This window comes from Centroberyx affinis, unplaced genomic scaffold (genome assembly GCF_046629955.1).
Source record: "Centroberyx affinis isolate AG114_WGS23_722 - 3 ecotype Tasmania unplaced genomic scaffold, CSIRO-AGI_Caff_v1 ptg002933l_1, whole genome shotgun sequence".
Taxonomy (NCBI): domain Eukaryota; kingdom Metazoa; phylum Chordata; class Actinopteri; order Beryciformes; family Berycidae; genus Centroberyx; species Centroberyx affinis.
The window spans coordinates 58,507-81,687 of record NW_027281052.1 but is presented as its reverse complement, the minus strand read 5'-3'; the positions used below and the strand labels follow the sequence as shown (position 1 = coordinate 81,687).

The 23,181-nt window shown below is 42.7% G+C and overlaps 1 protein-coding gene across 1 annotated transcript in view; it reads right to left on the bottom strand.

Annotated features, from left to right (window-relative positions):
• Positions 1-891: 891 nt before the first annotated feature.
• The window catches only part of col7a1 (collagen, type VII, alpha 1), a 62,722-nt gene continuing 40,432 nt past the window's right edge, over positions 892-23,181 (bottom strand). Inside the window, exons 82-120 of the mRNA XM_071536753.1 lie at positions 22,293-22,328; positions 22,120-22,164; positions 21,977-22,009; positions 21,732-21,794; positions 21,562-21,597; positions 18,578-18,658; positions 18,299-18,367; positions 15,271-15,306; positions 14,958-15,017; positions 14,798-14,842; positions 14,661-14,696; positions 13,155-13,190; positions 13,003-13,062; positions 12,724-12,849; positions 12,524-12,595; positions 12,078-12,113; positions 11,898-11,957; positions 11,718-11,762; positions 11,167-11,202; positions 10,996-11,031; positions 10,547-10,603; positions 10,362-10,433; positions 10,172-10,243; positions 9,989-10,024; positions 9,778-9,858; positions 8,321-8,374; positions 8,004-8,057; positions 7,848-7,910; positions 7,697-7,759; positions 7,276-7,392; positions 6,204-6,281; positions 5,647-5,700; positions 5,421-5,469; positions 5,192-5,200; positions 3,702-3,785; positions 2,961-3,086; positions 2,465-2,686; positions 1,875-2,057; positions 892-1,771 (exon numbers count right to left, since the gene is read on the bottom strand). Coding sequence (XP_071392854.1) covers positions 1,743-1,771; positions 1,875-2,057; positions 2,465-2,686; positions 2,961-3,086; positions 3,702-3,785; positions 5,192-5,200; positions 5,421-5,469; positions 5,647-5,700; positions 6,204-6,281; positions 7,276-7,392; positions 7,697-7,759; positions 7,848-7,910; positions 8,004-8,057; positions 8,321-8,374; positions 9,778-9,858; positions 9,989-10,024; positions 10,172-10,243; positions 10,362-10,433; positions 10,547-10,603; positions 10,996-11,031; positions 11,167-11,202; positions 11,718-11,762; positions 11,898-11,957; positions 12,078-12,113; positions 12,524-12,595; positions 12,724-12,849; positions 13,003-13,062; positions 13,155-13,190; positions 14,661-14,696; positions 14,798-14,842; positions 14,958-15,017; positions 15,271-15,306; positions 18,299-18,367; positions 18,578-18,658; positions 21,562-21,597; positions 21,732-21,794; positions 21,977-22,009; positions 22,120-22,164; positions 22,293-22,328 — 2,550 coding nt within the window. The 3' untranslated portion in view covers positions 892-1,742. The remainder of the gene's footprint in view (positions 1,772-1,874; positions 2,058-2,464; positions 2,687-2,960; positions 3,087-3,701; positions 3,786-5,191; positions 5,201-5,420; positions 5,470-5,646; positions 5,701-6,203; positions 6,282-7,275; positions 7,393-7,696; positions 7,760-7,847; positions 7,911-8,003; positions 8,058-8,320; positions 8,375-9,777; positions 9,859-9,988; positions 10,025-10,171; positions 10,244-10,361; positions 10,434-10,546; positions 10,604-10,995; positions 11,032-11,166; positions 11,203-11,717; positions 11,763-11,897; positions 11,958-12,077; positions 12,114-12,523; positions 12,596-12,723; positions 12,850-13,002; positions 13,063-13,154; positions 13,191-14,660; positions 14,697-14,797; positions 14,843-14,957; positions 15,018-15,270; positions 15,307-18,298; positions 18,368-18,577; positions 18,659-21,561; positions 21,598-21,731; positions 21,795-21,976; positions 22,010-22,119; positions 22,165-22,292; positions 22,329-23,181) is intronic.

Genomic DNA, 23,181 nt, shown 5'->3' with positions numbered 1-23,181 from the left:
ATCATATCATACATCACACATAGCTATTCCATTACATTCACACATATCACACAATTTATTACGGCTCCCTATAGTTATAGTAACCATCCAGTTATTCAGGGATTCTTTTAAGTCAGTTTTCCAGATAGTTATACTGTCGCCCCTTTATTCCTATCTTGCTGACTCATGTCTTCCACTGCTCATCTCCCATGATTGTGTCTGCTGAAATGTTGGTTTAATTATCAGTATTGCATATTTACATGATCATCTATTCCTATTGCCATTGATTCATCACAATTCATACTGTAGGTATACCTCTTGTATATACTGTACTATATTCACTTGTATTTACCTGATTATTGAGTGTGCTTTAGTTTAGTAATAAATATATTATTCTGCATAAAGTCACCTCCTGTGTTCATTGTGTGGGTTTAAATTCAAACATGCCAGAGTTCACTCCTTCAGATGAGACCTGTTGATGCTGTCTGTTATCTGGTGCCCCGTTCTTAATTCTCATTGAAGCTAACTCTAAATTATATTGATATCAGACACCATTAATACCTATCACCACTACAACACACACACACACACACACACACACACACACACACACACACACACACATTTCCTCAAGAAAGAGAATGTCAACATTATTTAAGTCAAATTGAAGCCCTCTGTTTGTCATGGCAGGAAGCTTAGTGGTTAGAGAGACTGTTAGTTGTCAAAGTGTCAAACTGTCCTATAACCAGAAGGTCACAGGTTCAATCCCAGTAACAGCCACATGTACTTTCAAAGTGTCCTTGACCTGCTTATGGTACTCACTCTGAATAAGAGCATCAGCTAAAAGCTGTAAATGTAAATCTCTTTAATTAACTAAAACCTGAGAAAAATACAAATTGGTGTTTACTCAAACATTTGGTTTATTTGAAATGTTCATTAAAAATATTTCATAATACTATAGAGACAGAATGTTTTGTAATCATATTACCGCACAAAAACACAAGCTTCCATCTTCAGTACACAGTATAAAAATACCTTTTAAAATAGCACCTTTTCTCTGGCAGGTAAACATGCAGTCATAGAAACACAATAACTTTCCCCAAATAATAAAAACATATGTACAATACATTGACAGTATATTGTGCTTGACTCTTCATATGTAATAAAAATAATTAAAAACTATATCAATATTCATAATAATAACAACTATATTTGTGTAAGACTTCTGAGAGTTACAGTTGTATAAGCAGTAAAACAGTTCTGTACATATGTGGACGAGTCTCATCACCTGTGTGCAACTGAAATGGAAAAAGGGACAAAAGGGCTAAAATATTGTGCCGTGGTTAAATTGACAAGCACAACTGGGATGAAGTTTGAGAAAAGGAAGCCAAGGCACTCTTTTTTTGTGTGCATAAGTTTAAAAAAGCCTTTTCTATGACTTTTAAACTTTTGCACACAAAAGACAAGTGTCTTGGCTTCCTTTATTCAAGTATTCTTTTACCCTTGAATCCAATGAGCACCTTTTTTTTTTGTAAAAAAACGGTTTGGAGAAGCATAAAGCAAGGATGCACACTGGTGTCCCCTCTCAACCTGGGGCAAAGTTTGGTTGGGTTTAAATGAAATAATAAATACAAAAAATGCAAATCTTGACCGCTGGCATTTAGACAAAATAATGATCTATGAACAGGCTATTTTCAAAACCTTGCCAACGTTTATACAACATTCTTGTGGCTGAAGAAGAGGTGGCCACAGTTCGGTATTAATCATCGTTTTTTCTTCAAGGGCTGAGTACCTGCGTATTAGAGCACAAGTTGTTACATCCACATACAGAGTGTAGGTTGACAGCTAGTAGTGTATGTGCGTTTTTGTGAGTGTGTGTGTGTGTGTGTACGTACCTTTGGTCTCCCCGAGGCAGAGCTCCTCACACTCCTCCAGGTGGAGGAAGCGGTTGGCGTTTCCCTCACAGCCGCTGTAGATGAAGGGCCTGCAGGCCTCAACCTGGCTGTTGAAGTACCAGCGCAGAGTGTACCGTCCACAGCTCCCCTCCTCCATGGGCAACAGGCATGGGTCTGCTGGAGCTGCAGAACACACACACACACACAAAATGAGAAGGGGGCAGGCCAGACAAAAAGGAGGAGCAGTGGCAGAGAAGCAAAAAGGAGCGACAGGGGACCTCAGTGGACAGAAAGCAAAACAATGAGCGCTCATTGTTTCGCATTCATTGTGTCACATTTCAAACACAATATTCTTCAAGCCAGCTGTTGTTTATTTAATTAATTTTAATTTTAAAAGCGGTAAACACGCAGACTAAAATATTACCACTGGTATTCTTTTTTGTATGCTAGATGCATGAATGCCTCTAAGACAATACCAATAAAGCTAGTAAAGCTTGAGGCATGCAGAGGGCCATACAGTAGGCAGGCAGGCAGGCAGGTGGAATCAGAACCATTTAAGAACCCCATTACAGGACTCTGAGCTGGTTTACCTTCCCCATTGACTTCCCTCTTGGGCCTGACTGATTTGGGCTCGACTGCTTTCAGAGGTTTAACTTTGACTGCTTTCTGAGCATCAACTTTTGCAGCTTTCTGAACATCAGCTCTGGGCGATTTCACCGGTTCAACTTTGGCTGATTTCACCGGTTCAACTTTGGCTGATTTCACTGGTTCAACTTTGACTGTTTTCTGAGGTTCATCTTTGACAGCCTCACCTGTCGACACACACACAGCAAACACATAGCTATATAAATGAATGATTACGTAGACACATTCAGTGGAAACATAACAAAGGTGGACGGAAAAATAAAAACAAATGTCTACACTAACAACAACATCAAAGATCACAGGCTCAGGATAGTGTGCTTGAGGCAAGCTGTGTGAGAGAAGGGTGAGGCAGCGCTCAGTGTGTGGGACAGTGCTGCTTCGCTGGTCTCAGAAGTGAGCTGTTATGGGATACAGTGTGTTAGAGGCAGCGGCGTACAGTACCATCACTCTGGTTGGCAGAGGGAGCGTAGTGGACCAGCTCCTCCAGCGGCTCGTCGTAGGCCTCGATGGAGTAGATGTGCTCATAGTCTGGGTCGTGGGTATTCATCACCACACGCAGCTCACGGCCTGAAACAATAGCGGCGCCACACAGGTCAGAGAAACCCCCCCCTCCCTCTACCAACCAACTGCTAAGCTTCAGGTAGAAGGAAGGCTGGAACTTCCCCTCAACCTCCTTATACAGTACAACAAGCTGCATAAATCCTAGTAACTATTATACCCTAATATACAGTACTGTGCAAAAGTCTTAGGCACATGTAAAAAAAACATCCATAAAGCAAAGATGCTTTCAAAAATAATGAAATGAAAAGTTTCTCCATCCATATCAAAGAAATGTACTATAAAGAGCAGTCTACTGACACACTAATGCAGAAAACAAATAAACATCAAAGATACATTTTATATAAAAAAGCTAGGGTGCCTAAGACTTTTGCACAGTACTGTTTATATATTGTCTCAATATGATCAGAGATATTGAACATATCACACATCATGTTCAGTGGGACAGATAAAACACACAAATGGAGTCCTCTGTTTTCTTGCTGAGAAAACCACCCGATGTTCAGAGGTCTCCAGACATAGCACCACCCGGTTAAACCTGTTTGTTAGGGACAGACGCACAGACAGACAGACAGACAGGCAAACTAATAGCAGAAGGGCCGATAGGCAGAGTGACGGACTCACCCTCCTCACCCTTCACGACCAGTGGGTGCTCTGGTACAGGCCGAGCCCTGACCGCGGGCCGGGACCGAAGGTCTGTGGCTAAACCTGAGAGAACCAGATAGGACAAGGAGCAGCGAAGGGGGGGGGAGTGGCAGGAGGCACCAAGGAAACAGGGAAGGGATTCAGGGAGTGAGAAGGACCAAGTGTAAGAGAGGATGGAGAAAAAGGGGGCAAGAAAAGCAAAAGAACCAGAAAACAAGACAAAAAGGATAGAACATTCTGGTAGTAAGACATTTAGACACAGTAAGACTCTTACATAGCCAATAACCCCAAGCCACCACCAAAACTTTCCACCATTCCAACATATACACCAGATAACCATGAGACAAATGATTAGAGTTAAAAGAATTCATCAAGTTTTTGCAAGACTGGTCAACTCAGCCATTAAGTGATGGAAACACAGACACCAAGAGCATCCTTGTGTCCCCACTTGGCTCTGGCGCTGGAACCAGCAATCTACCAGGGACACATGGATGATTTTGGTGTCTATGTTTTCATCACTTAATGGATTAATTGACCAACAGGCCAATCTCCCAAAAACTTGGTGTATTCCTTTAAGGACCCAAGTCACTGTTAGGGACTTGGGTCGTACTCGAGTCAAACGTTTTCTGGCTTAACTCGGACTTGAGTCCGAATCAAATCAGTTGATTTGACTTGAGACTAGAGAATCAAACTCATAGGGACTTGTACACAACGGCAGACAATAACTATCTATTAAGTGACATTAAATGAGTTAAACATGAAAAAAGTGTTTGGTTTGGTCCCATTCTCAGTAACGCTGCATACTTATTGACAGCCTGCCTGTCCTGCACTTGTCTCATGCTGCTGCTTCACAAGTCTCAGACATTAACATGGTTGAAATCGCTCACATTAATTAACAGCTCAGCACAACACTTCAGTCAAAAGCTTTTGGAAAAGTTACTACTGATCCTTTTGAAGCAAAGTTTTCATTGATTTTCTTCCCATTCAAATAATTCGACATGTTTCATATTTCTCGTCAGCGGAAATACAATCGATTTGATAAAAGCTGTTTGATAGCCTGTGGGAAATGCACTTCATTTTTAGACACATAATAATTTGATATAACACAGAGCCTTGCCTAGGTGAGGACACTGCATCTAGCATATGATTAAACTGAAAGGCTTCATAAAAGAACCATTAATAGTTACCAAAACAACAAAGCTCTTCATAAAGGGACTTGAGAATTGACTCAGACTTGTGCTCAAAGAGTAAGACTTGACTATGACTTGCAAAAGTCAAATGAAGCAATATAAATATAGGTCTGCATTAGGAACAACAGAAAACACCTATAGACAATAGCCGAGATTTCAGGCCAATTTTAAGATCATATAAAATTTATCTGAAGAAGAACATGAACCCTGTGACTCATGCTAATCGCTGCCCTTCTGTACAACCTTCTCTCTCCTGCTGCAGTCCAACGGCTCACTCACCTCCACACGCTGAGGTACAGACAGATGGACAGGAAGGAAGCAAAAAGGGAATAACAAAGGTCAGGTTAAAGAGTCATGGCAATCCTGTAGTTCTCTACAGCTCTTTTTGTATTATAGTTCCATAGAGTATTCAGCTGAGGCTATGACTCATACACTGTGATTAACATCTGAAGTTCAAAATGCGGACAACAGTCATGAATTAGCAATGCGAGCTAACTGAAAGACTCACCACAGTGCTGACTCATCTCAGAGCGCACATAGTCTCTGATCTCATCCTCCTGAATTCAAAAAAGAGGAGGGGAAGAGAGCAAAACGCACTTACAAACACAATAACTTTTGTGTGTGTCCGTGTGTGTGTGTGTGTGTGTGTGTGTGTGTGTGTGTGTGTGTGTGTGTGTGTTGCTTGGTGGTAGCATCTTCAGATTTGGGCCCTGGAGTAAGGATGAAGCACTGACCGTCATGCCCGGCTCTCCTCTGTCTCCCTTAGTTCCATCTGGACCCATCTCTCCCTGGAACAAAGACAGGTATCAGTGCACACACAACCCACAGAGGGCTCACAGAAGGCTTGCAGCACATTAATTCACTGGACCGAGAGCAAAGTACAGCTCATCAATAGAATACAAAGTCAAAACGCAAGGTTAAATCAGCAGTAGTGTCTTATATAGATACGTCCAAATCTTAAATAGTCCAGGTTTCCTCAGTCTTGAAGTCAAATCCAAATCATCAAAGACGCCTGTAATAATATCCGATTGCCATTTTAAATTGAACAACAGCGAAAAGCTTTTGGTCCACAGAAATTCCATAATAAAAGCTATTACACTCAGCACAATGTGTAATCGGTTCAAAGAGTAATCAGTGCAGTGTGAAGGCACAATTTTCATGTGTTGTAGATAAGGGTCAGAGGAATTTTTTGACATTCAGTATGCAGTATCCTGCCAGAGATAATTGGGAGCCCATGTGCCATCACCGAGAAAACCACCAAGGGACAGCAGCAGACAGGCAAGAGACTAACCTGCTCTCCCCGCTCTCCTGGTATCCCGGGGATGCCGCGGGGGCCCACCATGGCAGGACCAATCGGCCCTCTCTCTCCCTGACACACAACCAGAACACCATTATAATATACAACACATCTATACCATGGAGGCATAAGATACACAATTTACCAACACAGCAATACAGTTTGCTATAGAACTAGATTTAGATATATAGAGAACTCCTCAGGTGCCGACACACTGGAGGTGTTTTAGCAAGCAAAACGTGACTTGGCCAGTTGAGTGTTGCTGTATGACCATCAGTGGAAACTGGTTATTTTGACCCCCATGTGAAACGGTAACGCTTAGTTCCCTCTGTGTCATGCTGCCCTAAAAAGTATATACTTTGCCTTGCATTCCTAATCTCTGGACTGATGGCATTTACTTGCACAGTTTAAATGTTTCAGTATAAATGTATTTAACAGAATATCTATCTATCTTTATCAGTAGTTTCTCTGCATACAAATCGGTACACATATCACTGCATACTTTTTCTGTACGTACGCTACTTCCATTCACAAATATGTTCTGATTATAATACAGACATCAGTGCACACTGTCACTTTTTCTGTACATTGTGGTACCTCCATCTGTTCTAGTAATACACATACATGTTATCTATATCTGTAAGTGATTATATTAGAAAGGTATAGTTTTTTTTTTACTATGCACATATACACATCTAGTCACATTCTGTTTCATATGGGCTTTCATAGGCCTCTTAATGGGAATGCGAGCACATTTTTGCACATCCTGTATACAGTATATATGCTACAATTTTCACATAGTTTTCTTTCATATTCTCATATTCCTCTCATTAGTTATACAATGGATATATTGATACTGTTAAACTTTTAAAAAATTGTGTCTCATTTTTGTCTCAAGTTTTACTGTTGCTACTCGCACACCATCTTGATGCTGTAATCCATACTTTTTTATACTTTAATTGATCTATTTCTACTTAAAATGTTCTTGTGTTAAAATTCTCAGTTGTTGTCTAGAGTGTAGTCAGTTAGCTGTCATCTAGCCAGAGTATGGATGGGAGAGGAACACCTTCTGTCCCTGGAGCCCCTCAGGGCCTTTAGCACCAGCTGGTCCCTGAGGGCCAGTCAGGCCGGAGACCCCATCCACTCCTCTGGGGCCGGGAGGGCCGGGTACACCAGAAGGACCCTGCATGACGCACAGAGTGCAACACAGTTAAATATGTATGTATATACTGTATGTATTTCAGTGTAGCATTTCTTGTTAATGTGAGGGGGTGGGTGTAATTTGGGATCTGAGAGCCTGGTTTGCTCCTGAATCCATTCCAGGATCTGTTGCCGTAGGTGTTGCAGCTAAGAACACGCAGTATTTCTACATGCAGAAAATGGAGTGTAGGTATAGCAAGAGATCTGCTTGTCATGAGGATATGATTCCATTTAGAGCAGCTGTGGTTATATATACTGTACTGGAGGAGTTGAGGTTAGAAACTCACCCGTTCACCCTTCTCTCCCTGAGCTCCTTTGGGTCCTGCAACTCCATCAAACCCACGTTCGCCCTACACAGACAGAGAAAAGCTGTTAGACATTTGGAGACACTATTGTACAAAGAGTAGTTTGTGTGAACATGCACAGTACATGCTGTACCTTGGGGCCGACCAGTCCTTCCTTCCCTGGGGTCCCGGTGGCCCCCGAAGGTCCGAGCTCCCCCTGGAAAACAGAGACAGCACAACAGGTGACGCTCACTCATAAGGAGGAGCTGATCATTATTATGATGCCTGTTTGTCTGCCAGAGAGTCTTACCTGCTCTCCTTTTCTTCCTGGTAGCCCTGACCGCCCATGGATCCCAGCATCCCCCTGAACACAAACCCAGATACGTTCAAAAAACCTGACGCTGTAGGAATATTTAACCACTGTATGCAATGTCCTTGCACACCACAGTACATCTACATCTTTTTTACCTCTTTGATTTGAACAGAAATAAAAATCCCAGCGGTGTCAAGATTCTGGAGGCTATGAAATGATTTAATTCAAAATATCACCATGCAATTTCATCCTGCTAATTTCTCCTAAACCCCCTCCTACCGATCCCTATTTCCCTGGCTTTCTCACTATCTCACCTTCTCTCCTTTGGGTCCATCTGAGCCGCAAGCACCCTTGGGTCCTCGGTCACCCTGAAATACATAAGTTAGTCATTGACAGAGGAACATGACGGGGCTTGTGAGCCGCCAATGGACAAAGTGCACCAAACCAGCAATTCAGCCTGACAGAGAGCCTATCCATAGATTGACAGTCCTTTCACCTGCCACTCAAGCTAAAGCACTTGGCACACACACACACACACACACATACACACACACACACAAATACGCATTTACCACCTTGTGACTCATCAATAGCTGTCACTCACTTCTTAATGCCAGTGCCTACCAGCAAGTTCAAAATAGCAAACAGGTATGACGCAAAACTGGCTACTATCATTTATTTGATGATCCATGTTCTACAGAAAAATGACAAGTAAAGAACAAAATAAGTAGCATAGAGACACAGAGATAAGGGAGTTCTGGGTGCCATTGTGGATTCAAAGTGGACTGATGATATCTGGATTTGTCATTCTAAATCCTGATTAATAATTTTTGATTGCATATCTCTTAGCACACCGGAATTATCTCCAGACAAAATTAACTTGTACAGAAAATGACGTACAAGAAGTTTTTAACCAAATTTGTCTTTTTTTGCACTTTCAAGGTTGACAGTAATTCATGCTTCGGAGAGGTGAGCATCATAAAAATGTACTAGCAGCAGCAAAAACCCTCTTTTCAGGTATTAATAAAAATAATGTTGGGGTGAAAGCCTGGCTATTTTTGTCTGAATCTGTATTAATCCTCTGCAATGACGTCAGTTTTGTGCGATCACAGAGTTGTGACCGTCGTCACCCTCTGTGAAACTGGCCTGTAGGACGCATCAAGGTTGAGATCAAACTTTGTCTGCAGAAAATGAACAAACATGGTGTGCATATCCAAACACACATTTCATTATCAAGCCATGCCATAATACCTTAGGGAAAATGTGTTGATTAGACTGTGATCATAATGTCATGATTAGACAGTGATGCTGGTTGACTATACTTCTGTTGAACTTGTGGCATGGAAGACTGTGGACGCACGAGTGTGAGACCTGTAAGCAGTTTACTGTGCTAGCAATGCATTTTATTAAGTACAAAATACGATTGATATATGCTTTGTTCAGCTCTTCTATACTATACTCTTCTATACTCTTGCGCAGCTCTGCCTTTGAAGATTGCCTTCCTGTTGATTGAAGTATTTTGAAAGAAACCCTTAAAGCGATCCTGAAAGCTATGATGGAGAGGCTCTCTAAAGAGTCTTTATGTGCAAAAACAGCATGGAAGAGAGCAATGTTCCTGATGAAAAAAAGAAACACCATATTACTGATGGTCTTCGCTTCCCGTCCACATCAACATGACCCTCTTCGCTGTAATAGATGACAGACAAAAGACTGAAGATACACACACACACATGCACACAGACGCACACACACACACACACACTCACAATACCTTGGTTCCTCGCATTCCACTAACACCAATCTCTCCCTTCTCCCCCCGAAGCCCCGACAGCCCGTCTTTTCCTGGTAAACCCTGAAAGAAAGAAAAGATAGAAAGTCATCCCTTGTTCCATCCACCAAAGACAGAAACCCTGACGGAGAACATGAAGGATCTGTGTTTGGATGGAGCGGTTGAGACAGGGAAGGAGGAATGGAAGACTGACTGATTCTCCAGGTACTCCAGGTTGTCCTGCCTCTCCCTGCAGACACAAGACAGAAATAACGACACCTCCGTTATTAGAGCAGTAGAACTGTCTCCTACAGTGACTGCTGACTGGCTTTGTGATTGATTACGATTGACGCTGAGACAATATCCACAGTGATCATCCATGCACAGTGTCACCTGCCTTCTGTCCACCGGGGCCACGAGCTCCCACAAATCCAGTGGACCCCCTGTCTCCAGGCTCGCCCCGCAGACCCTGAGATCAAACACACACACACACACAGACACACACACACAGTGACCTTTTAATAATGGCATCTACGACTTAATAACCGTCAGCTACAGTGTGATCACATCAAGATAAACAAACTCACCTGCTCCCCTGGAGGGCCCTCCTGGCCCTTCAGCCCCTTCTCTCCCTGCACACCTTTGGGCCCTCTGTCCCCCTGGAATGGAAAGAAGAAGAAATCCTCTACTAACAAACACCTGCTGTATGAGTATAACAAAAGTGGAGTTTTTATTCTGATGAATAGTGCGAGACATGGCGGTGTTCACTGACAGTTTCTCCTTTGTTGCCCTTTTCTCCAGGAGGTCCTCCCACCAGCAGCGTGTCGCCCTGTGGGAGACCGTTCAGCCGTCAGCACATAGCATCTTAGCCGGACTCACCCGAAAGCCACAACATCAGGGAGATTACACACACACACACACAGCGCTTCATCCCGCTGTCTTATCTTAAGCTTGCTCACTTGTTTCACAGCTCATTCATTACCGCTGTCTGTATTCATGAATTCCTCCTGCTCACTACAGAATAAATCTCCTCAAAAAACATCCTGCAAATTAAAGCGCTGCTCTTACAATATTCCTCAATTTCTTCTTTCTCCATTTTTGTTGCTCGGTGTTCTTTGTAGCACACAAGCACACACTCACGGAGAGAGAGAGAGAGAGAGAGAGAGAGAGAGAGAGAGAGTGAGAGAGTGTAATGCTCATTAGATATTAAGATGCACATACCTTCTCTCCTTTGTCACCTTGCGGCCCCAATTCTCCCTGAAAAAAATTGAGAGCAAGACATTTCATTCATGCGTGTCAATTTAATTCACTGCTTTACATGGACAGAATGCTCAGGGGATGAAGCCAGCGTGATGGCACATGAAATGGGGGAAAAGGCCTGGCAGTGCTCACCTTCTCTCCCCGATCACCACGGCTTCCTGGAGGGCCCTGATGAACACACACACACACAAACACATCGTGTCCCATCATATATGGATCCCCAATGAAAGAAGCAAGAAGCCATGGTAGTTTCATTCACATGCTGCTCATATTTGGTGAGAATACAAATTTGCAGTATCACCATAGTTTCACTTGCAATATTTCATCATCGAGCCATAGTACCTTATGTATGTTATAGTACATGTGTTGATTATACAAGTATCATAATGCCATGATTCCTTAGGGTATATAGTTTGATTATACAATGATTGCAGGTTGACTATTGATAGTAACCCTTGATTTCGGGATATTAGACTGTGGGCATTGCACCAGTGTGAGACCTGTAAGCAGTTTATGGTCCTAGAAATCCACTGCATTCACACATACATGTGAACATCTAATCACAGTATTATTACTTTCAAGTGTTTTGAAAGAAACCCTGAAAGTGGTCCTGAAAGCTGTGATGGAGTGGAGCAGAGCAACGCTCCTGTGTAATGGATGGAAAAAAAAAAAGACTATATTACTGAAGGTCCTCGCTCCCCATCCACGCCAGCACGACCCTCCTCGCCCTGAGAGATGACAGGCAGAAGACACACACACACACACACACACACACACACACACAATGCTATTTAATATCATCCACATGCAAACTCTTATTAAAACACAGCTTTAGTGGTATGGAGGTGTGGTGGAGGACTTACTCTGGACCCTGGGTTTCCTCTCTCTCCTCTGAGTCCTGGGACTCCAACTCCAACCTCCCCCTGGCCAAAGAATACATTATGCTCTTATCAGTCTGTAAGCATGTAAGCAGCTATACTAAACAAGAATGAATTTAAAAGAAACTGAATGTAAATATACTGTATGTCTGCTGGCATAGTCACCTTCTCTCCTTTGCCCCCATTGATACCAGGAGAGCCCTAGAAAGCAGGACAAGATATTGATCATATGAATCACAATCCACATCTCCTACCATCTTCTGTCCATCTCCCTCTCTTTCTCCCTCTCTCTCTCTATCTATCTATCTCTCTTACTTTAAAACTTTATTTAAACTTTATTTAACCAAGAGAACCCACTGAATCATCAGATCTTGCCAAGAAAACAGTATGAAGACAAACCTATACGTAAGCTGACAGCACACAACAATGTGCATTAGCAAAAAATAATAAAAAATATCAGTAGACATCACATACGGTAATAGGCAAGCGCAAAGTCAAAATTGACTATATGAGTGCTCAAAAGGCAGTAGTCCAATTGCAGTCCAGCCCTTGGCTGAACTAAGCTCTAAACGAACACATCACAGTGTGCTAGAAATGGGATATAAACTCACTGCTTGCCCAGGAGGTCCGGGGGGACCCGGAGCTCCGGGATTGCCCGCTCGGCCTGGAAAGCCTTGGAGACCCTGGAAGTGAGACAATAATTCTTGAAAATCATACCACAGAGATTAAGGCTAAACCACACTGTATTGTGTATTCAATTGTCAGATTGTGGATATATGTTAGGCGCTAGATGGGCTGCAGCTCCACCAACCCTCTCCCCCAGCGGTCCGGGAGGTCCTGGTTGTCCAATCTCCCCTCTCAGGCCGGCCAGGCCGGCGATGCCCGCTATGCCCCGGGGCCCCGGGGGGCCGGCTGGACCAGGAAGGCCTGGATCTCCCTGAAATGCAGCAGCAGGTAATGTGCTGAAAGATTTTGATCTGTGGCCCTGACTGCACTAACTCTGATTGGAGGTATTTATGAAATATGCAAACATGTGTTTTCCTTTGTGCGTACAGACCATCGTATATCGTACCAGCATGTTACTACTCACCTTTAAACCCTGAGGCCCAGTCTGACCGGGAGGCCCGGCCAGTCCTATGCCCTTTTCTCCCTGCAACACCAGGTTTGTCATCACCGTCACATACACTAGATATGATAGGCAGCAAATAAATAAATAACATGCATGACAAACATCCAGCTCACCTTATCTCCTTTGGGCCCAGGTGGTCCTTTTGCCCCCTGGGTGAGAGACAAATGGGCAGTGTGAAATGAATTGGAGATTGTGGATTTTTGGAGGCCAATACCAATATCAATTTTTAGGAGAAAACAAGAAGCGTATATCAGGCAAATACAATCATATGCCTATGACACTTAATGAAAAGAAAAAGTTCTAGCTGCAGACATCCACCTCTACCCAGAGCCACTCACTTACTAACATGCTGAATTTTGAATTTAACAAATTGCATGAAATGGAATCTAAAAAAATATTTGCCTGAGATTGTTTTTAATGATGTCTTTAGCATATAATATGTTGATATAAATAATAATACTATGGTGTGAATATTGCAATTATTTTGAAATAACATTTTTCCATATTTTTCCATAATGTTCTCTAGGCCTCCCCTCCAAAGTGACTGGTAGGCATTGCATAGGCAGTTTGTCATGACCTTGACATGATCTTGGTTGCCATGTCAGGGATAAAAAAAATAATGCAACCTCTAACACCAGAGGACATCAATTAAGGTTGAGGTTTGTAGATAGAAGGTCTGGGGATTTTATGCAAACTGATTTAGAACAAATTGGATTGTATTTGGATCTCTCCAAATTAACTTAACAAGCTTCACAATAGGAACACCGGATGAAGAATGTGTGCTAACTGAAGGAAAAAATATGTTGAAAATAACAGTAATTACGAATGAACAGCTAATAACTACTGATAGATTTACCAATATGATAGAATTATTCATTTTTTGTGTGATTTCTGGATTATAGAGATGTCACTTAAACATACAAGTAGAACGAAGGATTTAATTATGGCTTGTAGGTGGTTTGACTGCTCCCAGTCAAAACTTCCATTTGCAGCCAATACTGCACACGCCCGCCAAGCAATTATTAAGAGACGTTTCCCACAAGGCCTAGGTTGATTCCCTCAGTGACAGAAAGCATCCAGCCTGCTGAAGGGTCCTTGAGCAAGATAATGAATTAGTTCCAGCTCACCAGTGCAATTATTTATTTTGGGATAATCAATGACCATTAAGTCATAATCTGTAAGATCCTCATTTTTGTGATAAGCAGTCATTGCTGTGGTCTTTTTGCACTGAACTTCCCAGAGATCACTTTGCTGTCAAACCGTGTCATCAGTACTGTCACATCTGGATTTCCTGTTGATGAAGTTTGAGTTTCTGGTCTTTTCAGCTATAGTAGCTATCACTGATCATACATAATGATTGAGTTCTTCTTCTAGTTATCCCAGACAAACCACTATTTCTGCTGCTAGAAATAGAAAACACATCACAACACCGGATGTTTGGAACAGCAAATGTAAAAGCTTTCATGAACTGGCTATAGGTTGAATCACTGTTGTGTTACATCAATCAGCACTGGAGAGCAGCCAAGCGGACATTTAAATATGAAAATGTCACACATCACTTTAATGTAAAAAACGTGAGGCTGGTGTTGAAGTCAATGGTTACTGAAAAGGTTACTCACATCCTCTCCAGGCTCCCCGTCTTCACCAGGAACACCCTAGTTTGACAAGAGATAGAGATGGCCGCTGTTAGCCTGGTGACCACTGAGTTGCGCTAACCTGTATACGGTGTGTAGTTCTGTAGCACAATGATACTCACTCTTTCTCCTTTGATGCCAGCGGCACCTTTGTCTCCCCTCACACCCTGAACGACAGCAATAGCCATACAGTGTTACTGAAAAAGCTCTAAACATATTCACACTGGTTTATGTTACCAACTGATGGCAATGCTGTAATGCTGATCGTTTGATCAGACTCACCGGTAAGCCAGGCAGACCTCTCTCTCCTGTGATCCCAGGCAGTGTCTGACCAGCAAGACCCTGCATCAACCAGAACCAGCAAGGTACTGTCAACTGGGTTGTAACAGCTATTTCATTCTGCTTCATCATATGTCAACTTACCATTGTATTTTTATTTTTTTAGTCTTTCAATTGCCAGAGCACTTCCCAGACTACGTTTATTGGACTGTGCATCTACCCTCTCTACTTGTATTCAAGCCAAGGAGGAAGACAATTAAAAAGAAAAAAGGCTCATCTAGCTACATACATGATAATGACAATAACAATGACTCACCCTCTCTCCTTTTGGTCCAGGGGGTCCAGCCACAGTCTATAAGAGGGAAGAGAAATGGAGAAAATAATGGTAACATCAATAACTATAATGTCTTCTGCAAAGACATCAAGCAAATGCACATGTACCGCTGCTTGCACTGCACAGGAGTGGAACTGTTTGAAAAATCAAAATTGTGCACTCTTTTCAGCTGTCAGAAGGCAAAAGGATTTGTCTGACAACCACTTGTCTGAGACACACATGTTTTGTTTTACTATGTTTATTCAGTTCTACTTGGCAATATTTGACAGAAAGAATAGGCTGCAGTGGTCGGTTAAAGGAACAATCCACCCTCAGTTTTACATAGCTGAAAATATTTCTGCTATCAAACACCATTATATCTGTGCTGGAAATATAGCGTGATATCATGTCTACATTCGGCCAGTTATCCATGGGCCAGAAATGCAATGTACATGGCCAATAGCTGTTTTTTTTTAACAGTGTTAAAATGTTTTAGGATGTATTTTTGCTTTAAGGATTGATCTCAGATGGATGCAGGATACATGCAGGATTCGACTACCACTGTACAGTACATTGTACAGTGGTACTACTGTACATTAGGAAATGAGCTGCTGGACTGAATGTGTGCTGGAGCTGCTTTGCTGCGCCGATGGACAAGAGCTGCCTGAACAGGTTATTTATTAGAGACTGGTGGACTAACCCACAGCAGGGGAATACTTACCCCAGCACCCATGGTGCATTGTACTCTTGATTATGGACTATTTCAGTGCCGGACAAAAACATGGACAGAAATAGAAAACCCATCTCAGCGTGACTGTTCAGCGGCTCTAGTGGTGCCAAAACCTGGACAGGAAGGATGCTCACGGGATCAGCGGTAGTGTGTCATTGGCCTAAACGACAGACTACCTCTTGAAAAAGGCCATCCAATCCTGTAGGCGGTGGCAGCAGCAGGGAATTTCACACCCACAAGGAAATCCTGGAGCAAGTTGCCCTGGAGAAGTTCTGACCCGGACTTCCAACAGCCATAGCAGACTGAGCCCAGTGCCACCAACTCCTGACCCCGGCTTCAACCGTGACTCTGGCGCAGAACCATCTGGCCAAAGGGTGGAAGTGGGAGGACGTCCAGAGCCCAAAGACCTGGGACAGGACAGTAAAGCCTCATGCCAGCGACAGCTTCCTGGTCCCGTCTCCCCTGCTCCTGTTCTCCTCCCTTCCTCCTGCCTTGCCTGTCTCACCCTTCTCCCTCTCTCTCCTTATTTATTTACTGTAGTAACTGACTGTTTTCTCAGTGGTAAACGTGCTGTTTTCATTTGTATAATTATTGAACATTTTGATTGAATTCAATATATAAAAAAAGCAGATATAAATCAGGGTGAAAGCAATAAAATAAGGCCTATAAAGAAAAGAGCTTCTGATAATTAAGGAAATGGTGATACAGATGTGTTTAAAACATGGTGGTAGGAATCCTTGATTAAATGTCTTAAAATGATCTTGTTCAATGTTCTCAATACAATATAATTTTTTGATTAATTCATATCAATACTGGAAGGCTATTTGCCGTAATGATGGCCCACTGGTGATGGTCATCAGTGATTTCAATTACCCCCCCACCCCCCACCCCCCCACACGCCTTTCTTGTAGACATTACTTATAATCCGTCCATCCTGTAATACCAGATGATTTATCCTGGTACAATACTCAACTACATTGTACTACCAGGCAAAGACAAGAGGGACTATTGTGATAGAAGCAAGTCTGAGGCAAGCACTCAAATATATCAAGTTCAAGTTGAACACAATACTGTTTTTTTTTCTTTATCCAGGCTCAGTTTTCTACAGCAGGCTACTATAAAGAAGATGGGGATTGATTTGATAAAAAAAATAGACAAAACACAGATATCATTGCACTAATTCCCATTGAAATGATTTAGCTTTCACACACTTATAGGTTGGAATGCTCTCTTTTGTCTTCTTTATCTTTTTCTTCGTCTCCTTCTTGCTCCTCAAATTTACCATCTGAATTTCCTTTTTAGAGCAAGGTGATTCCTGTTGTTGGCTATCATGGCAATTGAGAGAGATTAATTAGGTTTTGAGGATTAGGATTAGAGGTTCCAAAATCTTTTAATCCAGTATAATTTCTGAGGACCATCTTTCACCAGGCCAGAAAGCAGAGGTAGCTGCGTTGCCACAGAACTTGGCGGACATGTTTTCGTCACAGCGCACTAACCTCATTAACCACAACTAAACTTTCCCCGGGTAATAGTGCATAGCCGACCCTATCGTTCGTGTAAGCAGAAGCAAAGATTTGTTCAGGCAGAATTGAAAGCAGTCCCACATTGACTGGTGTAGCTCCAAGCTCTACTTGACCTCAAGCCTTAGCACTAGAAGTTTGCACCATTTTAAGTGGAACGCTCCAATGCCCAGGGTGGATGAACTGCTGGACTAGTTAGGCAAATATACTGATTTTACTCAGCACTGAATTTAACCAAGGGCTACTGACAGATTCCCTTCATTTCTATGCTCTGTTTGTGTTTGTGGGCTGTTTGGGGCGCTCGCCATTTCCACTTCTACCAACTCATGGACAGGATCCTGCAGCCGCATGGCAAATGCTGCTGTCTGCTTAGACAATATCATAATCTATAGTGATAGCTAGCAGCAGCATCTCCTGAGACCCTGACGAAGTGTGTAACTGGGCGGGGGGGAGGTATGGTATCTGGAGTGCCACTTGGGTTGCGGGCAGGTCCATCCCCAGGTGGACAAAAAAACCACAGCCTGCCCAAGGCCCCTGCTGCAGAATGGGACCATCTGCTGCTGTACATCAGCTGAAATCCCTCACAGTAGCTTTCAGAAAAGGCTGTAGCACCATAGAAAAGGAATGCCTTGCTTTCAAGTAGGTGGTCACAACCTCCACTGCTACTTCCTCAGGCACCACTTCATCCTTGGCTGGGATTACACCCAATAAAAACAGGACAGACATCTTGCTGTCCGTCCTTTCACACAGAGACTGCTGAGTGGCTACAACATGTTCTCACCTTCCCCGGAGGACCACTGTCTCCCTGCTCCCCCTTTAAGCCGAGTTGGCCCGGAAGTCCAGTGACGCCCTGAGGAACAAAATAAAGAATCATGACATTGATACTTTAAAAAACAATATCGCTATAGTATAGCACACACTACAGCTACACACTCAGCCAGTGAAACATACTGTACATACATATGGAGAGACAGAGAGACAGAGAGACAGACAGACACACATACACATACACATACACACACACACACACACACACACACACACACACACACACACACACCTGTTTTCCTGGTGATCCAGGTATTCCATCTTTGCCAGGCTCTCCATCTCTTCCGGTGATCCCTGGTTTACCCCCTGCACCCTGTGGGGTGGGACATACTTCAGTATAGGTCATTTCTGTATAATCAAGCATGTGCAATCATATTTAGGTTTACATACTAATCATCAACAAAAGCAATGCAGCTGTGCAATCATGTGTCCATTTTACCAAGTACAAAACGACAAATTAAAATTGGCTCTTGAGGGTCAGTTTTGGTGTTGCATGTTAGGAAACAAAGAATACGCTGGCACGCTTTTTTTTTTTTTTTTTTCATCTCAGCTCAAAATAAAAATGCATAGTGCTCCAGAGCGGAAGAAGGGAACAGTATCGCATTCATCTTGGAAAGAACATTTCACCAGGTTTTCTTGTTATAACAAGATCTTTTCTTGTTATATCAGTATCTTATCTTATTACAAGATCTTATGATGGTTTCACGCTGCGCAGGCTGCTGACAGTTTACCACAACAACCAGAATGAAAATCAAAAGTAGCAGCAGAAACGTTGGTTGTAGTTGTTACTCTGATGATAAAGAGTCAGTATGGAGTGTTGTGTTGTGGGTGAGTGATTGTGTTGTGAGTTTTTGGGAAGTGTTTGACATCTGAATACAAGTATTGTTTGGTGATAATGACAGCTGGTCATTATGGAAACAAAGTGCGTGTTGTGTGACTTTTTCATATTATCAGCACAAAATGCAGTTGAGGCAGCGGCTTTTCTACAAAAAAGTGGAAGTGTGAGTGCACTCTCACTAAGTTGGCACACAAAGTAAAGGTAAGGCACTAAATAGCACTTCCAGAGGGTTTCATTTTATTAATCTCCCCCAATGTCTATGTTACAACTAAAATGCCTCAGTATTGATTTAAAGGATAAGTTTGGCAATTTTGGACCTATACATAATTTATCTCTTACATACCTGTAGTACTTGGACCCGCAGACAATGTTGACTCCAGAGTCAGCTGTCAGTTGAAATGATGAGTTCCCGTTGCTCTTGCTGATAACAATGAGTCTAAATGGGGTTTGTCAAAATATCTAAAAAAAAGCCATTTGTAGGCTCCACGGGCGAGTTGACAGTAAATGGAAAAGTTACCAAGTACATCAATTAAAATCAGCTCTGATTTCATGACAAAATTCCTCTATTACGCACACTTTCACTAATCAGAAAATCACAGAACTATTTTTTTCTGCCGCAGCACAGACGGCTGTGGGATTGGTCAGGTCAGATTGTAAACGGTTGCACATGGAACCACTCAGTTGAAATGGTGCGGTGCTGCTGCTTTCCGGGCTGGGGATACACATACGTCGGTGGGTCGCCATATAGTTTTCACAGACTTGCTTTTTGGAGATATTTTGACATACCTCATTTGGACTCATTGTTAGCAGCAAGAGGCCTAGCAACAGTACACTGTTCCAACAGACAGCTGACTAGGGAGTCAATATTGTCTGTGGTCCAAGTATTAAAGGTATGTAAGAGACAAAATAAACATCGAACAAAAAGTTTGGAACTTTGTGTTTGGTAGATTATTTCTCTGTTGTAACAATGCTTCTTGGCAATACATTTTATACCGTTGGAAAGCCTGTTTATTTCCCTTTTAAATGGTGCCTCATTTGTAAGGAACATGCATTTGTGGGATGAGCAGCACAGCTGAGTATGTGGGTTGCGCTCATGAAAAATTTGCCAAATCTTCTCTGCCAATGCCAAACAGCTTATTCTGCTGTTGCTATTGACTCTTGTTTTGAGCTTCCGGTACCCCCAGGTGCTGACAATCAGGTACCTGATTGGCACCTGCACTGGAACCTGAACATGTGGAGGAACGTTATGTTCAGCGATGAGTCCAGATTCTGCCTACGGAAGTTGGATCGTAGGGTCAAAGTGTGGAGAAGACGGGGAGAACGCTATGCTGATTGCTGCACCGATAGAGTAACACCTTTTGGTGGAGGCAGTGTGATGGTGTGGGGCGGCATCTCCATCACTGGAAAAACGAGGCTTGTCATCATTGGAGGCGATCTCAATGCAGAGAGATATCGAGATGAGATTCTGCAACCGGTGGCAATCCCATATCTCCACAGTCTGGGACCGAACTCCATCCTCCAAGATGACAACGCTCGCCCCCACAGAGCGGGGTTTATCAGAGACTACCTCCAGAATTTGGGAGTAGAGAGAATGGAATGGCCTGCCAACAGTCCTGACCTCAACCCAATTGAACACTTATGGGATCAGCTTGGGCGTGCTGTTCGTGCTAGAGTGACCAACACAACCACGTTGGCTGACTTGCGACAAATCCTGGTTGAGGAGTGGAATGCCATCCCACAGCAGTGTGTGACCAGGCTGGTGACCAGCATGAGGAGGAGGTGCCAGGCTGTTGTGGCTGTGTATGGTTCTTCCACACGCTACTGAGGCTCCTGACTGTTTGTTAAATGAATAAATTGTAAAATATTTCTTGTTTCTTCCTTGTTACTGATAGACTTCAATCATCCAATCCACCAAACAACACCAAACAAGAGTCAATAGCAACAGCAGAATAAGCTGTTTGGCATTGGCAGAGAAGATTTGGCAAATTTTACATGAGCGCAACCCACATACTCAGCTGTGCTGCTCATCCCACAAATGCATGTTCCTTACAAATGAGGCACCATTTAAAAGGGAAATAAACAGGCTTTCCAACAGTATAAAATGTATTGCCAAGAAGCACTGTTACAACAGAGAAATAATCTACCAAACACAAAGTTCCGAACTTTTTGTGCGATGTTTATATAGATCCAAAGCCGCCAAATTTATCCTTTAAAAACTCAAAACGTTGCTTCTATATTATGGTTTATCTGTCAGAATCTTCACTTTTACATGCACAACTGCACTGATGCCATCGCATATGATTAGTACTGTACAGCTGGGCCTCATTCTGTTCCACAGTGTAATAACAATAGCTGCTGAATCAGGATGGCATACTCACCACCTGCCCTGACAGTCCTGGTGGGCCCTGTGGACCCTGGAGGGAGAAATAAATACAATGGTATGAAGGAACACAATCTGAATACACCATGAGATTTCCAATGAATTTCAAGAGAAAGCATGAAAGCAGTTTATCCCTAAGGAAAAGCTATGATTTATGGGAGCACTTACTACAGCTCCAGGAGGACCTGGCAGACCCGGCAGTCCTGTGCTCCCCTGGGCACCAGGAGGACCCTGCAGAGAGGAGAAATAAAGTCACACAAGGCTGCTGTAGATCTGTTATACAACTCTACTGTATGGATTGTTATGTACACACTCTGTGAATGGGTGGTGGGACAATGAAATCAAGCAAAAATCAAGTATCGAGACATTGCCTTCAGTAAAAAAAATGTAAAGTATCATCACAACAGTCTTACCTTGATACCGACCCCTGGCTCTCCTTGGTTACCCTGTAAAAGAACCATATCAGGTCTATGACCAGCAGCTAACAAACAAATGGATTTCAGTTTACACACAGTATGGGTAGTGCACTGACATGTTAAAAATGTAGTGCACTCACCTTCACACCTGGAGGACCCGGGGGCCCATTGGTGCCAATGGGACCCTGAAATTAAAACCAGTATTATCAGTGTTATCAATGTTGTTGCTTGTTAATAATAAGAGACTTTGTTGCATGCTTGTTCTTTGGTGTGTGTGTGTATGTGTGTCTGTGTTTGTGGGCATGATACTTACAGTTGGCCCTCTTACTCCAGGCTCCCCTGGGTTTCCCTATAAGCAATAATATAAAGCATGTATTATGCTATATTCCCATCATGAAAGACTTACTACAACTCTCTACATACAGCACACATGCCTAGCAACACACAGATGCACACAGATGCATTTCAAGTAACATATTTACAGCACATATAAATATGTTTATATAAATTATGCTCTCATACAAAATGCAAACAAATATGTACTCAATACTGGACAATATGGAGTACAAGCTAATATAAGATGTACAGTCATGTCACTGACTGACATGAGCTCCTACATAGAAATCAGACACCAACATACACACAACCACACAAACAAAAACAAACAAATGACAATAGGTAGTACAACATACTGTATACACAGGGGAAGCACAACAGAAACAAAGAGGCACTCACAAGATAAGAACTGTATAATCAATGCTTTGAGAGGGATAAGCACACAACCGACAGCAGGTACAGCCGCATGCACAATAAGCAGACTCAAGCCAATCGACAACACAGCACTTTTTCAGCTACACCCATTTAGTATTCCCTCCACTGTTGTGTATATTTGATCCTGGCTAGTGCTACAGCTCAAAATGTCAGCTTACTTCCTTTCATCTCTCCAACAAATCTGTGGTGTTTTACACATTAAAAATTCAACTCATCTTGAGTTTGACATGGACGCTTTGGGGACAGGTGGGCTGGATTAATATTTCATGAGGAACCTATCAAGGGCTGACTCTTATCCCAGACCTCAGCTCTCTGAGGGATGTTCCCAATACAAATGAATTAAGATTAAAGTGGTGAAATATGCCTGGGAGGTAGATGACTGTGCATGCATTCTGATGCCAGGTTGTTCTAGTTTCCTGCTATTAAGCCTC